General features: G+C 32.0%; 1 protein-coding gene, 1 long non-coding RNA gene and 1 other non-coding gene across 14 annotated transcripts in view; 2 read left to right on the forward strand and 1 right to left on the reverse strand.

Moving 5' to 3' along the window:
- LOC105132178 (SPX domain-containing membrane protein At4g22990-like) overlaps positions 1-5,640 on the forward strand; it is an 11,717-nt gene extending 6,077 nt beyond the window's left edge. For all 11 annotated transcript variants that reach the window (XM_011035510.1, XM_011035513.1, XM_011035511.1 and 8 more), the window contains 9 exons: positions 477-597; positions 853-1,164; positions 1,299-1,403; positions 1,549-2,000; positions 2,436-2,737; positions 3,426-3,610; positions 4,256-4,446; positions 4,578-4,711; positions 5,240-5,640. In XM_011035510.1, the coding sequence (XP_011033812.1) occupies positions 477-597; positions 853-1,164; positions 1,299-1,403; positions 1,549-2,000; positions 2,436-2,737; positions 3,426-3,610; positions 4,256-4,446; positions 4,578-4,711; positions 5,240-5,478 (2,041 nt within the window). In that variant the 3' untranslated portion in view covers positions 5,479-5,640. The remainder of the gene's footprint in view (positions 1-476; positions 598-852; positions 1,165-1,298; positions 1,404-1,548; positions 2,001-2,435; positions 2,738-3,425; positions 3,611-4,255; positions 4,447-4,577; positions 4,712-5,239) is intronic.
- Positions 5,641-9,775: 4,135 nt separating this feature from the next.
- LOC105132179 (uncharacterized) lies at positions 9,776-10,811 on the reverse strand. Of its 2 annotated transcripts, none has more exons than XR_843553.1 (2): positions 10,634-10,811; positions 9,776-9,999 (listed from the first exon to the last, which is right to left on the reverse strand). It is a non-coding gene; the product is annotated as an uncharacterized LOC105132179 (long non-coding RNA). The 2 variants fall into 2 exon arrangements; XR_843554.1 differs by having other exon boundaries at positions 9,776-10,040.
- A 4,056-nt stretch (positions 10,812-14,867) lies between these two features.
- On the forward strand, positions 14,868-14,951 carry TRNAL-CAA (transfer RNA leucine (anticodon CAA)). Its single transcript has one exon. It is a non-coding gene; the product is annotated as a tRNA-Leu (tRNA).
- Positions 14,952-18,970: the final 4,019 nt, after the last annotated feature.

The raw sequence follows: 18,970 nt of genomic DNA on the forward strand, positions 1-18,970 counted from the left end.
CTCGCCGTGCCCCCACCCCCCCCAATTTTTTTTTTCCTTTGGCGGGTCAAAAATCTATTTGGAGATGTCAAATGGTATTTGTGCTTAACGTGTTTGGAGCCATTAATCCATCTCCGCGGGAGTGTAAAACTTGCAGCTTAGCTTTTGTTCAACTGGGTTGTGATTATATTCCTTAATTAAATTCGGAAACCAAATCAAATTTTGGGTTTATTCCAGTAATCTCTGAATTAAATCACACATTTTCATTTCACATGTTTGCATGTAGGTCATTAGGTTGAACTTTAGAGGGTTGTACATATGGTGTGAGAATTGTTTCACTTGATTATGCATGTTGCCGCCATGTTGTTGCAGCATTCTGAGAGTGACAATAAGAAGTCCATTGTTTCTGTGCACTGTAATGCATGATTGTAAAGCATTCTTTTCAAGCTTCCTCAAGTTTTCTGTTTTATTTTGTTCATGGATCTGCTTTCTTGTAGATACTATATCAACTACAAATTAATGAAGAAGAAAGTTAGACAACATGCTCAACAAATTGAAGTTGGAACACAGGATCGCCGGCATGTACTCAAGGATTTCTCAAGAATGTTGGATAATCAGGTATAGAGAGGTACTTCGGTAATGCAATGTAGATATATCAAACCCCACATATTTATGTGCAATGCATGTTTTCTTGTTTTGCACGTGTGAGTGTGTTGCAACTGTCACTTCTCAACTGGAAGTTATATCAGAATTCAGAAGCCTCCTGTCAATATGATGCTTTCTGCTGTCTTTGTGACATTTCCAAACTGAGTCCCTCACTTAAGGTTGAAACAAAATGTGGTGTTATAGTTTTTTTTGTAATTCCAATTCCAGATCGAGAAGATTGTCCTTTTTCTTTTGGAACAACAAGGGCTGCTTGCAAGCAGAATAGCCAAGCTTAATGAGCAGCAGGAGGCTCTTCAGCAGCAGCCAGATATATCTGAAATATCTCAGTTACGAGAAGCTTATAGAGAAGTGGGACGAGATCTCTTAAAGCTTCTCTTTTTTATAGAGATAAATGCCATTGGTCTGCGTAAGATACTGAAGAAGTTTGATAAACGTTTTGGATATAGATTCACTGATTACTATGTCAAAACTCGTGCTAATCATCCTTACTCCCAGCTGCAGCAAGTGTTCAAGCATGTGGTAATATGCCTAACTCAAAGAAATTCACTATTTTTCTTTTTATTCTAATGCTTGAAATTCTTTCTAGATCTTTCATTTCAAGAAAGAGAACTATATATGTTGAGTTAATGAGTTGCTACTGGCTATTGGTGCAGGGTCTAGGGGCAGTTGTTGGAGCCATATCACGCAATCTTCATGAACTTCAGGAACATCAGGGAAGCTACCTATCAATTTATGATCAGCCTGCTTTTCCCTTCCAGGTTTCTTTTGGTTTTCCATACTCAATCCATTTCCTTTTTGAGATTTCCAACAAACCATGTTGAAGCTTTATATTTTGGCAGTCTAGTGGCCATAAGTTTTGGAACTGACCAAGTTGCTATGGTGTTTTCTGGTGTTAATCTGCAGGAACCTGTTGTTGATTCAATGAAAGCAGCTGTTGACAGGCTAACCCACTCAACAAACTACCTCAACTTCTTGGCACAACATGCACTCATCATGCAAGAAGAGCTACCGACTTCTGAGGGACCTGTTGATGATCAGAGATACCATTTTATGTCGCTTCTCTTGAACTTAGTCAACACGTTTCTTTATATGGTCAATACATATATTATTGTACCTACAGCAGATGACTACTCCATGAGCCTCGGAGCTGCAGCAACAGTTTGTGGTATTGTGATTGGATCAATGGCTGTTGCACAGGTGTTTTCTTCAGTATATTTTAGTGCTTGGTCAAATAAGTCATACTTCAAACCTCTTGTATTTAGCAGCATTGTTCTGTTCATCGGAAATGTTATGTATGCATTGGCATATGACTTTAATTCTATAGCTATTCTTCTAATTGGCCGTCTTTTCTGTGGGTAAGCAATCTTCATCCTCTTCCTTGTCATTTTTTATGTCTGTTTACATGATGGGAATAATTTCCACTAGGTGGTTTGTAGAGTAGTCATCTTTTGTAGGTACTATATGTTACAAATTGAGTGATTTGGCATCATCACGAATTTCAGACAGACTTGAATGATAATCACAAGGGTGGTCTTGACTTCTAAACTATGATAGACTTGAGCAACCAATCTTTTGTTGTATGATATGGAGCTCTTTAAACACCCATACTCACACCCACACACCCAGCCACATGCAGGGGAACATCCTAAAGTTCAGTATAAGAGAATAACCATATAACTTGAGTTCCTTCATCGAACTTCAAGCTACATGGTGGAAATTTCATAAAACTTACAGTATTTTCTTACGTCTACCTTATCCAAGTTGACTTAATCATACTCTTTATGGTGTAGATTGGGTTCTGCTAGAGCTGTTAATCGGCGCTACATCAGTGATTGCGTACCACTTAAAATACGCATGCAGGCATCAGCAGGTTTTGTTAGTGCCAGTGCTCTTGGAATGGCGTGTGGTCCTGCTCTTGCTGGCTTACTTCAAGCTAACTTTAAAATTTACAAGGTTACATTCAATCAAGAAACTTCACCAGGCTGGCTTATGTCTCTGGCTTGGCTTTTATATCTAGTATGGCTGTGGATCTCATTTAGAGAACCTTGTATTGAGACTGAAGAGAGCAGTGCAGCGCAGGAATCTACTACTGGTATATTGACTCTTCTCACACTGCATCTCGAGTTTGATCTTGCACATATACTCTCATGACCTTTTCGATCTGTAATCATGCTGCATATGTTTGGATATTTATAAAAGGGAATCAGAACTCCTTGTTTCACATTGTTATTGACCCTACTGTTGTTTTCCTTTTCTTTATTTCAAATATTAAGAAAATTTCAATATGAAGCATATCTTTTTTTGGATGGATGAAAGCATGCTAAGCTTCAACCAAAGGTTCAACTTATTCAAACAGTTTAGACATAGTTTATCATCGCAACAAGTTTATTGGGCATTTAGAGTTGATAGGTTTACTTATTTCACTATTCTACATAATCATGTGCTGATCAATACCTACAACACTTCTTATCCACCAAGTAGGGCCTAATAGGATCATGCTTGGAAAGGTCATTTAAGGCTGAATAACCATTACCACATGCTTGTTTTGTAATCCAACAATTGAAATGCTGGGTCCCAAAACTTGCTAGATTTTGGGCTAAAGGTAGACTTGTAGCTAGGAGAGACCTGTTTGTGCTTGAGGCATGAGTTGGGGTTAGCTAGGTTTAGGAGGTATGACCAAAATTTTTCCCTGCATTAATTATTTACTGTGAAAAATATCAAAATATTGACACCATTGTGTTCAAATGTATGATCCAGATTTTGATTATTTTGATTGACAGAACCGGTAGAAAATGATGCCCTCGAGAAGGGTCTTAAAAAACCATTATTATTGAATTCAGAAGACAAGCAAGAGACTGAAGACGGTGATGGAGAATTTGATGGAAGTGATGGAGCTCCAGAGGAATCCCGGGGACCAGCCACGTCAATTGGATCGGCATATAAGCTACTTACACCCTCTGTAAAGGTATGAGACTCTATCATGTTAAATCTAAAATTCACTAGTTTCATCAGGTTACATGGAGGAATTTAAGTTCATTAGTTCTTGCATTAGATGTGGGTGTGGATGTTAGTTTGTAAAACTATTTGGTAAAGGAACCGATTATAATTTGTTGGAACTATGCATGAAGTGATGGTGCAGAAGTTTCATCTCTGTCATCAGTGATATCTCCCCAATGGTATGATTAGGCATTATGGAGGAATTGATATGATCATTACATTGTAAAGGCCATTTTCTCTGAAGACCACCGGTCAGGACTGGCAGAAAGCTCTCAGGAGATTCTAGAATGGCTTCATGATAATTTTTGTGTCTTAGGTGGCTGCTGGCCCAATAGGTAACCTAGGAATTCAATCCAAAGGTTCTGGTCATTCCCTTTGTGGCTTTACCAGCCTCCTATACCTACTGGATCGAGATTTTCCCTTAAGCAGATAGTGTAGCATTTTACACTGAGATTTATACACTTCTTATTGAGTTTGTAGTCAGTTTGTGGAATGGAACCTCACTTTCAATAAACTGGTCATTGTCAGCCAGGCCTGGCTGACTGGGACTTGTGCCTGCTTCTTAGCGTCACATATCTGCTACTGCCCTCTTAAGTTTCTTTAATGTCTTCAGGTTCAGCTGTTGATATATTTCATGCTCAAATATGCAATGGAGGTTTTACTCTCAGAATCTAGTGTTGTTACCACATACTACTTCGGTTGGTCTACAAGCTCGGTGGCAATTTTTCTTGCATGCCTTGGGCTAACAGTCCTTCCAGTAAACATTGTTGTTGGAAGCTACATTAGTAACATGTTTGAAGATAGGTAAGTCTTCATACAGGAAGCATGCTTTTGAATTCTGTAGAATTCCAAAGTTTTATCTTTGCTTATCTAAACCTCTTGAAGTGTTTGTCATATCCTACCAATATAGTTCTTCCTCGTTGATCCAATTGCAGGCAAATTTTATTGGCATCAGAAATTATGGTTTGCATAGGAATACTACTGAGCTTCCATATAATAAGCCCGTATACTGTCCCACAGTATGTCTGCTCTGGACTCATCATGTTTGTTTCTGCGGAGGTACTTGAAGGTGAGGAACTGTTCAATTCTATTGTTTTACTCGTAATGATGAACATAAAGAAATGAGGGAGTTGGAGGAGGGCAGTGTTCTCCTCAAAAAGGGGAAAAGCACAAACAATGGGTCAGGTTGCAGCTCTCCATAAGCTTTTCTGGGACATTCCACACATGTTTTGAAAAGATATACCTTGCTATTCTTATATCTTAGTTTTTTAATCCATATTGCAGCAATCAAATAATTGTGGACTCAAATCAGAAGAAAAAACAAGCTAAAAATTTTAACTTGTGGGATTGCCATGAACCAACAGGAAGTGACCTCTACTATTCCCTCACCGAAGTGGTTGATACGTTATATCCATTTTTGTTCAAGACCTACAGTCCAACTATTAGAACTATTGTGGATGAATATAAAATATGATGAGACGTGAAGGATAACTTGATGCCTTCCTTCAAGGCCTATTTGCATTTGCATTGAACTACCTTGTTACAACAAAGCAGGTTAATTGCTAACCTAGTTTTGTGGATTTTGCTTTTCGTCTAGGGGTCAATTTGTCGCTGCTCTCTCGAGTCATGTCATCCAGGCTTTCCCGCGGAACCTATAATGGTGGTTTGCTCTCAACAGAAGCCGGGACATTAGCCCGTGTAGTTGCAGATGGCACGATTACACTTGCTGGGTACTTGGGCGAGAGTAAGCTCTTAAATGTCACGCTTCTTCCTTCACTGGTGATTTGCGTAGCCTCCATTGTGGCCACCTGCTTTACCTACAACTCTCTCTATTGAGTATTGATCCATATTTTGCAGTCAATCAGTGTTTTTCTCAGGACCTTAGTTAGCCCTTCAATTTCACTCTTTTATTTTAGCCGATTTTCTATTTTTGTTAATACTTGTGTAAAATACATCAGTTTTGTAAATTGTAAGAAGCTATCTAATTCATTCACATTATCGCAGTCTAATGAAGTTTCATGCTCCTGCAATACAGTGCTCTATGTTGCAATTTCATAAAAAAAACTTCCCCAAGGTTTAATTTTTAACTGGCGTAAACAATGTTAAAAAATAAAATTAACAAAAAAATTAACGAAAAAACAAAATTAAAATTCATATGAACTTATTAAATTTATTATGTGATTTATGAAATTAGAATAATTTCATAAAAAAAAACACATTAAAAAATTAAGTTTCTTAAAAATAGTAATTAAAATAATAAAAATTAACACAAAAATGACAGCAAAGTAAAAAATCAATTGTCCTCTTTGCTAATTTGGAAAGATATAGGTATGGAAATTGAAGATAAGAAAAAAAAGAAAGGAAAAGAAAATAAAAATGACAAAGTCAAACTAAAGCTATTTCATCAACAAGTGTCGTGAGGTAAGGTAAGATGGATCCCTCAAAGATGATTCCAATGGTATCAGTGACGGTTGCCTTCTGAGCTTTCAATATGCAGCTCACTCCATCACATTGGAGTGAACTTTTTCACTCATCAGAGTTTATGTTTCACGACCATTCAACAGAAAATTAAAAAAAAATTAAAAAATATGTTAAATTAAAAAGGATAATAAATACTTTAATAAATTCGAGTTAATATATGAAATCCATAGTTAATTAACCCATTAAATTTAATATTTTTTTATGAAAACATAATTTTTTATTTAATTATATAACAATAAAAATAAGCCAATAAAATTAATGTTTTGTGATAAACATCGTTACTTATAGGTAATTAATCTATTCATAAACATTGATTTGACTTATCTATAAGAGAACACAATCAGAGTACCTCCCTCTATCAGAGGCACAAAACCCATGAAGAAAGAGAATTCCGACGAAACAAGCACCAAAATCTGCACCACCCAAGACCCGTTCTTTGAATGAACAAGCACTTAAATTATGGTTTGTTGTGCAAAAACAAGCCAGCAAACTTGGTGCTTATATAAGCAGAAAATCAACAATCTCAACAGCTATAACTTCTGCGGGTGCAAAGATTTCTTGCTTCGGCGAAAAAACACCCACAAAGTTTGACAATGATCGGCAAACTGCATCCCAGGATTCAAGAAATGAAGAAAATGTTATGCCCTGCTGCTGAAGGACAACTTTGCAATAAATTAATTTGAGATGCTGTTGAATATATACAATACTGTCATATAGTTGACCTCCACAACTAATTAACGCTTCTAGCAAAGCATAAATATTAGCCTTTATTAATTTCATGCACAACACTAATTACTTGAAAAACCACCACTAATTAATTAAACTCTCTTTCCCCAGCTCCAAATTACTCTTTCATGGACAATGCAACTTCAGCTCTGACGATATCATATACATAATTGTGGGTGGTGGAACTACTGGTTGTCCATTAGCTGCCACTCTCCACCAAAACGCTAGCGTTTTGCTTCTCGAACATGGCGGCTCACCGTATGGCAACCCTAACATTACCAGCCTAGCCAATTTCGGTACTGTTGCCCTGTCTAATCTCTCCTACTTCCCCCTCTCAACGTTTCATTTATGAAGATGGAGTGATCAGTGTCCATGCTCGTGTTCTACGTAGCAGTGAAAGCTGTCTGAATGTTGTGTTCTATTCTTGTAGTGCTCCAGAATATGTAAGGTATATATCACATTAAAACCAGGCATGTGAATTATTTTAATTAGTGATGCAATTTTTCAAAAATATTTTTCAATTAAAAATATATTAAAAAAAAATATTTCATTTTGATATTAACACATTAAATTAAACAAAAAAAATACTTAATATACATCAATTTAATATATTTTTAATTAAAATACTATTTAAAAAACATTTTAAAAAACAAAACAGAAGTTACTACAATAACAGTAAATGGGAGCAATGTAAAGTAAGTTACAAATTAATAATCTCAGTCAATTTAAGATCAAGAAATTGATATGAGTGACATCAACTTTATATATGAGCAGACGGTCTGCTGGTGAGTGAGTCATACCAATGGGTGGAGGTACAGTGGCGTTCGAGCGGCAAATGGGGCAATGGCAATCGGCTGAGCCATACAATGGATTTATTGTCCTTTCACGCTGAGATGGGAATAGACATGCTGCCGCCGATTCATCGGAGGATGCCAATCCCAGTGGATTTACTGTCCTTTTGCATGCTACTGTATACAATCTATGATCTTGTTGGCAGTTGAAGGTATATGATTTTCATTTTCTTGAGGCATTTTGTGATCTCTCTTATTACTGTGTTAGTTTTGGACATTATTATTATTATTGTTTTTTAGATTAACGTGAGTGTCCAGGCCAGCTTGCACGCACCACGACTAATCTCACGGGCCCTGAAGTTAACGACCATATAAGCCTCCAGTGGCCATTATATGAGTAACCAAGCACTCGAAGGTGAGACCACAGAGAGAGCAAACCCCTTGATCCCAAGTCATTATTATTATTATTATTTTAGATTAACGTGGGTGTCCGGGTCGTGGGTGTCAGGGTCAGCTTGCGCGCACCACGACTAATCTCACGGGCCCTGAAGTTAACGACCATATAAGCCTCCAGTGGCCATCATATGAGCAACTAAGGACTCGAATCTGAGACCACAGAGGAAACAAACCTCTTGATCCCAAATTCTTGCCACTTGTCCACCACCTAGATGATTTTATTATTATTATTATTATTATTACTGGCGATTAACCACTTGACCATCACCTAGATGATTTTATTATTATTATTATTATTATTGGCGATTGAACAGTAAGACCAAACGAGTGGCCCATGGAGTGGTGGCGATTGAACAGCAAGACCAAACGAGTGGCCCATGGAGTGGTGGCATATAGAGAGCCTATCCAAAAATGAAATTATCATATTATCTGAGTGCACTCGAAAGCCTACAACTCTCGATGTTGAGGGAGTGGGCCCTTCTGACCAGTTTGGGGTCCATATTATTGCAGTTGTGTTGTGTCAGCCCATGATTGGCCAACTCATGCCAGGTTGTTGGCGTCACTGAATTTGGTTGGGTAACTACATCGAAGCTGCAAGCGGGGAAGATTTCGCTGGTTCTCCTCGATGAGACCATGGGATGTTTTCTCCGAAGACAAACCTGCCTATATATACATTTTACAGAAAGAATAAAATTATTATTAACATATACCAAAAGAATTTGGTTTTTTATTGCACTGTAAAATATTAAGGTTTTTTTTCTATTATGGTCCTTAAAATTTTCGAGGATTTCTTAAGATTTTTTTTAAAACTTATTTTTTCCCTTTTAATCTTATCTTCTACCACTAAATTTATTAAGTATTAAATTTTAAAATTTTTTAAAATTTTTCCTATAAAATTATCTTTTTTTTTTGGACAACACGTCAAATATTTTTTGGTAGCTAAAAACCACCTTTGACAATAACATTAAAAGCATTCTGACATTTTTTTTATATAAGTAAACATGTGTACACGACGGCATAACAATTGGTCCTGTTGGAATTTTTTTTCTTCTCATCACATTAAGTTTCGTTCATGTTTTTTTAAAAATTAAATGTATCATATTAATTTATATTTATATCAATTTTAATTCTCATTTTGTTATTATATTTTTTAATACTCATTTTATTTAATTAATCAAATTTATTGAATTTATTCATATTAACTTCTAGGTTCCAGATTCTTCTAATTAATTTAAAAACACTATCATCTTCTAAGCTTTTTTTTTTTCAATGTTAGAAAATTATTGACCTGGGATAACTTTATAGTATTATCTAAAGTTTTTCATTGGGCTGCTACATCTGGCCCATTTTATCACTCCAATTCCTGAGGCAACACATGAATATGATTAGAATTCTAAGCCTGCCTGGCTTTCTATTCTTCTGGGGCTAAATTAGTCCTGTTCTTAGCCCTTAAACCTACCTGGGTTGGTGGGCCTATCAATAATTTCTGAAATCCTTGAAACAAGAAGTTTCTAATTTTTATTTTTTTTTGGTTGAAAATCGGGGAAGTTTCTAATTATACCTTGTCATTTGCTCAAGAAATAATTTGGCGCTACAAGTTTTTATTGGCAGGTGCAGTTCGGTCAACTCCAACAGCACCACTAATATCTTTGTTCAAGACTTCAATGCTATCTTCATTTTATCAAATTCTTCCTCTCTTTTTTCTTGCATTTACACATGTAAAAAAGCATTCACAAAACTGTTAATGGAATCTACTAAACGACTTTTAAACTGTGGAAATAAATTACGAGACAAGTAAAAACTAAAAATGGACCATGCGTGGATATGATCTGATGAGCCAATGTGATGGGGTTTTGGTTTCCTACAGGTACATGCATGGGAGTCAGTACTTTGAGGGAGAGATCTGCAACAGAAGGTCAGCTGTCAAATTAAGTAGGAGACCATCTAGAACAAAGAGAGAGAAAAGACGATCAGAATCTGATTATCAGAGGTTTTTATTGGCAGGGAAACTGATCAGATATTAAAGTTGAAGCATTATTTCTGTCTAGGGTTTTGCATGTTAAATGCCGACAATCTATCCTTAATTTGAATTTTGTAATTTTTTTTATATCACTTCTTTGCATTTTGTATCTGAAATGCTTACTTGGGCCAGAAAGAATAACTATCACTTATGCAACCAAGGCAAGCCGAAGCAAGCATTAATCAAACAAAAAGAGAACAGATCATATAACACAAACTTTTCTACCAATGAAAACCAAAGCAATCAGTATGACGCATCTAGTTCTTTTCCAATTAGTTGGATACAGAAAGATATGTTGCCTTATAAAAATGAGAGAGAGTTCTCCTAAGGCCAGACACATGGAAGACAGGCAATATTGAAGATAGTTTCACCTCCCCTTCTGGACTCTGATTGGACGAAGATGGAAATCTAATCCAAGATATTTCAATGTTTAGATGTGAAAAGAAAAAGAAATACCACAGAAACAAAAATCATTAAAGGTGAATGAAAATGAGAAAGAATATGACACAGGATATACCTTTCAGGCCCAGGTTTTGCTGCCACCTTCCTAGGCGAAGGACGGCATCTCTCTCCTCTTCATTGCCTTTTCAACTCTTCCCTTCACCTTCAAAACAATATAGATAGATACATAGATAGATAGAGAGAGAGAGAGAGAGAGAGAGAGAGATCAGCATAATACAGAAGGGTCTAAATCATGCAAGTAGAATCACTCGAGCACTACTTTGTGTAATAGACTTTTCAGATAAAAGGATCATTGTATGGAACGCGTAGAAACCAGGCACCACAATATGGATATCCACATAGCATATGCTATTTATTCAACAGTTTATTCCTTAGAACCCCACGATCAAGCACTTATAAATCCCTCGTGGTGCATTGCCTGCATAACCATAGCCCAGAGGTGATGGTCATGCTCTCCAAAAAGTGCAAAAATCCTTAAGTGAACTAGTTAAAGGCTTCTCTTCTTTGGCAGGTGATGGTATAGATTACAACTTATAGCTTTAATCTAGTACTCAGTTACCCGCCAAAGGAGAGTTGCCCTCTGACTTCTTCGGCTTATTATAATATGAAGAGCTGGCTAGGGGGGGGCAGTACTGCTTGTTATCTCATGCCAGAGGTAAGTCTAGTTCTACTTGTTTTCTGTGTTGAATCACGTTTGTTAATTTATTGGGAATGCATAGGTTTACATTAATTAGAATTCCCTTGAGTTTATATATCACCAGTTAATCCCATATATCATATATCTAGTAAATAATGCGTGCCTGCCAAATGATCCTAATTTTTATAAAATGTTAATACTGAAAACTGCATGCATGTTGCTTAATGCAGCAGAGAAGGTTTTTTTTTTAAAGCACCAGAGAAGTTTATAATTAATGACAACATAACCCAGAAGGAAGCTCAGACAAGCTAAGCTAGAGTGGTCATCTACACTTCGGGATCTTTTTGTGGCTTGCGATGCCTTCATTACAGAATTTGCATATTCCATGTTTTCCCGTCCCGCAGTTCCTCCTGCGGAGAGGGAAAAGAACCAAAAAAAATAAAAAGTTTCGATATTTCCCATCACGAGTATTAATTATTCACAACCATGCAAAACGAACGTTTGCAATATATATATATATATATGCTCGTTCCATAAATATTGTTAAACAAAAGGTCTTGAAACCCTTAGTCGTTTGTTTCAAGTTAATTTCCAAGCTTTTGTAGAAGCTGGTGAGATAAATTAACTCAAAAATAATTCTTGAAGAAATATATTGTAGCTAGATTATATTCTGCTATGTGATTTTAGCATTCCTTCCTTCATCCCTCTTCTGTTCTTCTCAGGATGACAAATATTTGCTAGTTCCCACCATACAATACTCCTTAATTTGATAGAATTCTTTTCTTTGAACTTTTTGGATTTTCTTTATACAACGGTGATAATTGTGCAACAGTTTAGATTTCTCGCCAAGGAATTTCTAATAACATTAGTCTTCATTAGAACATTATTGAAACATCTCTTAATTTTGCGTCACGTTAAAGAAAAATCAAATACTTGACAAACAATTAATTTCGTGGGCAACATCATAGTAATTCCTCGTCCCATTATATCGACACGTTTATATTTTTTAGTTTTTCATTTTCTTGTTCATGTATTTATTTTTTATTTTGATAAAAATATTTTTTTATCATGGTTATTTTTTTAAAATAAAAACATACAATGATTAAAAAAGCAAGTATCAATTAAAAAATAATAATCTTCAAGCAAACGTACAAAAAATAGGAGAATAATTTATTTAATAGTGTTTTTTTAAAAATAAAATAAAATTAAAAATAGATATTTTATTCTTATTGAATATTTATGAGTAAATTTAAAATAATTATACATTTTAAGTTCATATATAATTATCCATAAAGTAATTGTTAATATTGCCGAGTTTCAATCTTACTCTTAGAAAAATATCATATATTTAAAAATATTAATTAAATAATTTTATTCTAAACTTTTTTTAAAAAAAAAACTAAAGGACTATTTAAAAAAAAATGGGCCTGCGTGCCTGCCCTCAAAGAAAAAAAACTAAGTGCATATAATATTTTTAAAAGAGCAAACAATATATTTTTTTAATAGAACAAACAACATGTTATATATTGTAAAAAATTTCAATCAGAAAAGATTTAGTGTCCTAGTTTTTGTATATTTAAAACTCAAAGTTTAATATATATTAAGTAAAAACCTTAATAATCTTGTTTTTAACTTAAAAAAACTCTACAATTGTTGAAAAGCCTAAAATCAAACTAGATTTATTTATTTTGAATTTTGTTATATTTTTTTAGCATGGTTAAAGGTTGCATGAGTCTCCAATATAGATTTATTAATACTAAAACCTCGTCTCCAATATAGATTTATTAATACTAAAATTAGTTTTTTTATGGTAAAAATATGACCGAACCAAAACTTTCTCTCCCCTTCCCTTTTTTTCAACTCACACACGTAGTTATAAAACTTCATAGTGATCGAATCCAGGACAATAGCTAGATCCCTAATTGAGAGCACAAAAAAATATATAGAGGCTTTCACAGGCCTAATAAACTGAATGACAAGCTACAAGCCCAAATGTAAGTCCAAGTCCGTATGAAACCAACCTTGCCAAATCAGCCCACTTATATGTATTTATATGTAAACAACATCTACTTTCTTTTGTAGGGTTATGAATTTATTTTACAACAGCTGCTTCTTCTCCTTAGCTTTCAAAACTCTTCTCGCCATCGAAGAACTTATCTCAGTAACCTTGGTACACTTCCTCTCTTCTTCCATGACACTTGGATACTTTGTTGTTCTTGAATTTGTGACGTTTAGGGTTCTTTTCTATTTGTTTTGAATCTTGGTTTTTTTTTTTTTAGCATCTTAATGTTTTCTTATAACAATGGCAGTGTTTTGATAGCTACGAAACTTGTGGAGAAAATTTGAAAAAATCTTCAAAGTGTTAAACATTAAGTCATGTTATATTGTTAATGAAACTTATAAATATTAAATAAAAAAATGTATTGTGATTCGATCAAGGTTTTGATTAAATTATAAACTGGATTGATCAGATTATGAATTTTTATCTGGGTTAGGCTGGGTTAATACTTTTCCTTACTTTCCTTTCGACTTGAATTGATACAAGTCCTAGTTTGATCAGGTTCTACACAATACTTTTAAGTTTTTGAGCTAGTTTGAGTTTTATAATTTGTGTTATAATATTTTTTTTATTTATAAATTTGAGTCTTTTGTGATTTGTTAAAGAATGTGTTTTAATATTAAAATTTGATGGAGATGGTTATATTTTATTTATTTATTATTGACATGTTTGAGAATAAGATATAACACTACATAAAAGAAAAACAAGGTTTTTGTAATATATCTTTATTTATAAAAGCACATTAACATAATATAAATTATAATAGCATTTTTGAAATTTCTTTTTCTTTGACCAAAAAGCCTAACTCGGTATGCAAAGCATTATTTTTTAAGGCTACCACCGCTTTGGAGATCGAGGGTAATTTTTCATAATAGTAATTTGGCAATCAAGTAATTTGAAATAACAGGCTTAAAACAAACAGCTGTTTGATAAGTGAAGCGCGGATAGACCTGAGACATTAAGATTTTATGCTAGCTTTTGCGTTAGCAATTAAAGAAACAGCAGCAATATATTTGGTAAACAAAATAAATAAATAAATAAATATATATATATATATATATATATATATTATCCTGTGCAATTAAATTTGAAATAAAATTTTTATATATTTTTGAATTAAATTTTGATATATTTTCAATTAAAAAATAATTTAAAAAATAAAAAAATTACTTTAATATATTTCCAAGTAAAAAAATACTTGAAAAAATAATTGTAATCATACTTTAAAACACAATTACCTTACAGTAAATTTGTTTGTATTTTCAGTTATTTATTTACCATTCTGTTTGAAGTATTTTCGTTGGATAAAATCAGTGCCGTACATCCAAGTTATAATTAAAAGAGAATGTGATTAAGAAAGAAAATGAAAACTATAATTATAGAAAATAAAAGAGGAGGGAAAATAAAAACTATAATTATCATTCTTAATTCGAACTGTGCAAAGGATTCGCACGTGTGTTCGTGCTTCGTCTACCTTATTTCAGTGCCGCTACGTCAAAAGCATGTGCGCAGTCAGGGTTCAAATCTGAAACCGAGAAATCGCTCATGCTTATATACTATATAATTATTTTACAGCATTGCCCTCTCAGCAATGTCAGGATGGCCGAGTGGTCTAAGGCGCCAGACTCAAGTCCTGGTCCTCGTGAGAGGGCGTGGGTTCAAATCCCACTTCTGACACTCTGAAATTGAGCTTCTTAGGAGAGTTATATTAGATTTAGTATTGTTATATATTTTGGTTGATTTTTTTAATTGTTTTTTAATATTTAATTTTTATATTAATTTTAATGTTTATTTATTTTTTATCTTAGTCTTTTCTTAATTATTTTTTATTTATTTATTAGATTTATTTCTATTTTTTTAATTGTAATTTAATTTATTTGAAATAATTTATGAAATCTAATTTTTTTCTATAATTTCATTATCTTTAAAAAAATTTATATGTGAGATTTAATGCTAATTCTATTCATTACTATTTGTTTTATTTGAAATTATTTATTTATAAAATTAATTTTTTTTCAATTCTATCACTATAATTTTTTTATTTGTCAAATTTGATCCTTATTATTTTAATAATTTTTTAAAAAATAATAAATTATTTTTCAGCTCATTTTATATGATATAATCAAATATTAAAAAATATTTTTTAATTTATTTTTTATAATACTGCTAAACATTATAAAACAATTCACTTTTAACCAATTTAAAAATCACTTTCTAGCAAATGAGGCCTAACTTTAGTTCTTTTCACATAATTACTGTACTACACAACAAACACTTGGGTTTTTCACTCTTTTTCATAACAATTTTTTATTCTAGGCTCGTAAGTTATACTTCGAGGACCAAACTTTATTTCCTTTTTATTTTATTATTGTAAGTTATGTTGAAATAGTTTTATATGTTGATATTTGTTTTCATTAGCATGCTCTCACTTACCCTACATGGCATTCAATATTTCCTTCTTAACTTAAAGGCCAATTTTATAAATTTGGTTTTTGAGTTATTTTTAAAATAAAAATGAGAAGAATAATAACTAAAGTTAACATTAAAAAAAAAATAATAACATTTTCCCATTTATACTCTTTAAAAGGCATAAAAAAAAATTTATTTGATCCTTCAAATTTCATATTATGCATACTTGCTCTTTTTTTTTACCTTTTATGCTTTACTCGTGGAATTTTATTTAATTTGTATTTTAATCACTAATTATTGTTAAAGATGTAATTATATGACCCCACTTAGGGTCAATTCCTTTTATTTTTAATTTTTTTATTTTGATCATGAAACTTTATTTGTTTTGTATTTCAATTTATAATTGTTATTAAATTAATAATTATAAAACTTGAACCAAGTCACAATCCGATCTAAAACTCAAGTTATAGATTAGGGGTTGATTGAAGTCATTTCAATCTCTGATTTATTATTATTATTATTTTTAAAAAAATCCAAAACAAGTTTATTGTTTTAAAAAAAAAGTATTTTTATTAACCTATTAAAAGTTTGATAACTAGAGTTAAATGAGAGAGAAATTTGTAATAAAAAAAAGGGTAGAGAAAACTCTACTGTTTAAATTCTAACCACCAACAATTATGATTTTAGTATTTATGGATTTACTTAAAAAAAACTCAATGAAGGTGATATGTACCTTCAATAATATCCAAAAAGAGATAGATTGGGGTTTTTTTTTTAATTTTTCAGTCGACTAAAATGTATTTTATAGTTAGAAATGGAGTTTTAAATATTCATGTTATGTTTTTTTAATATTTTTTTATTAAAACCATTGAAACTTGAGTTTATAAGATCCAATTTGGATACTAATTTTCTAATTATTGGATTCATCTCCAATGACCAGAAAATATACATCACTCATCCTCTCTTTTTTATTTTTTTATTTTTATTTTAAATAAGGATGAATAATGTGTCATTTGGATTAAAAAAAGTTGTGAGAGTGTGCTCTTTTTAATTTTGGGCCAGATGTGCTTGCTTCTTTTATAAATGGCCCATACGTTTTTTTTATTTTATTTTTGTTTATATTAAAATTATTTTTAAATAAATTTATTAAATTAATATTTGAATAATTATCGGATTATGCCAAGATTTTCAAATATTTTTTGAGCTTTTTATGGCAATATAATAATTACTTTCTGAATAGTTATATATAAGCTTAATATGCAATATTTTTAGAAACAACTTGCTCATGAATATTTAGTGATAATAAAACATCTATGCTGTATTTTGTTTTTGAATTCTTTATATGATTTTTTAAAATATTGGATTTTTAATACATTCACATTAAGATTTTCTATTCGTGCTTTTTTATATAATTTAATTAAAACTTGCTTTTAAAATTATAATAAGTATTTTTTTATTTAAAAACAATATGGTGGGCTCTTATAGGTCTTTTTTATATTATTTTTTATATAATATTAATGTCAATAAAAATATAGTGGATTCTTAGATGGTTTTTATATATTTAAAATTATAAAAAGAATAAAATTCAAAATGTAACCGAGTATTTTTTCCAGACAAAGCCTATAAAAAATGAACTTTTTTTTTTAAATTGAGTTAATGACATTAAGTTTTTTTACTTGACTAAGTTTACAAGTACTAGATTTTTTCTCTAAAATGAGCTCATGATATTCAGCCTTTTTTTCAAGTTTGAACCCATCGTAAGTGGGCTTTTTTATAATTGAGCCCATGGTATTGAATTTTTTTTAAGGTTAATCTCATGAAATTAGATTTTTCTTCAAAATTAAGCTTTAAAGCTAGGCTTTTCTCCTAACCTGTGCCTGTAAAAACTAGGCTTAGTTATGTTACCTTAGATTATAAGCTTTTTGAGCCTTCAATAATTTTTTTATTCTCGTTAAGCTTGAGTTTATAAAAGATGTTTTTAAAATCATTTGAAGATGAAATTTAATTTGTTAATGCAACATAAGTAGATATTCCATCACCATAAAAAAAAAATAAGGACCTAAATTCGTGAAGCATAGGAAAATCAAGAGGAAACGTCATTGCTTAGTTGATTCTAATCCCTTGTGGTCCTTCAAAACTCCTAACAAATTGTTTTTTGGTATTTTAGTATTTTTTTTATTTTGTCATTAATTTTTTTCTCATTGCATTACCTAGAAATTGAGCTTGGTATTGTTTTAATTTCTTTTTATGAGATTTTTGTGATCTTAAAAAAATATTTTAATATTAGGTTGGTACTCCATTCTATAGAAAACAATTTGATTTATTGCTTGAAAAAAATTGAAAATGATACTACCTAATTTGATAATGAGGCAAAAAATGGAGGATTTTTTTTTTGTTATTATTCATCACGTGCCTTTTTAGGATTTTTTGCCTTCATGATTTTTAGTCTGTTCAATGAAATATAGATTATTACATTTTTTTTATAAAAGAATTATTTTTATATTATTAAATAAAAAATGAATGGCATCAAGATACACAATATTGAATATTTTAATTTATATTTGTTTTTCAGATTAATCTTGAATTAACATTAAAAAATATTTTTAATATTTATTAGTGCATATAGCTTGTAATATATATGTAGTTATGTACCAAATTTTTATTTTATATTAAAAAAGATTTTTTCTATTAAAAAACATGTTTATATTTTTTTTTACATTTAAATTTTTTAAAGGCACAAACCAATTGTCTAATTGAATGCCCAATTATAAAGATTAATTTAATGGCACCCTGAAGACCACGCAAACAGGTAGACGTGTATTTTTCTGGGTTTCTCGTAAATGATAGCTTTGACCAAACTTCAGGTGTTCTAGAAGTCATTATAGAACGAAAAACTAGAATCAATCAATCAGACAGATAATCACTCTATCTTTGATGATGAGGGTTTACACAGAAATAATTTCTGTGAGAGTGAAGAAATCAACCGTGAAAATCTGAAAAACAGAGAGAAAGAAAAGAAGGGAAGCAAAATAAAATAACATAAAATAAAATTTCTGTGAATGTGAAGAAATCAACAGCTTTGGCTAGTTATCATTAACTTTCTTATATGCTATTTGCAACTTGGCCACACAAAAGCAGAGACTGTTGCTAGCGAATGTCCAAGTGGTGGCTCGCAAGCATTCCCCTTCTCCGTTTTCCCTCTTGGTGCGTCTAGCTCATTGCTTGGAAAATGCAGCCCTCTAGGCTTCATAATCTCCATGAACTCACATAAACAAATGAATCTAACA

Source organism: Populus euphratica, unplaced genomic scaffold (assembly GCF_000495115.2).
Source record: "Populus euphratica unplaced genomic scaffold, PopEup_1.0 scaffold39.1, whole genome shotgun sequence".
NCBI lineage: Eukaryota > Viridiplantae > Streptophyta > Magnoliopsida > Malpighiales > Salicaceae > Populus > Populus euphratica.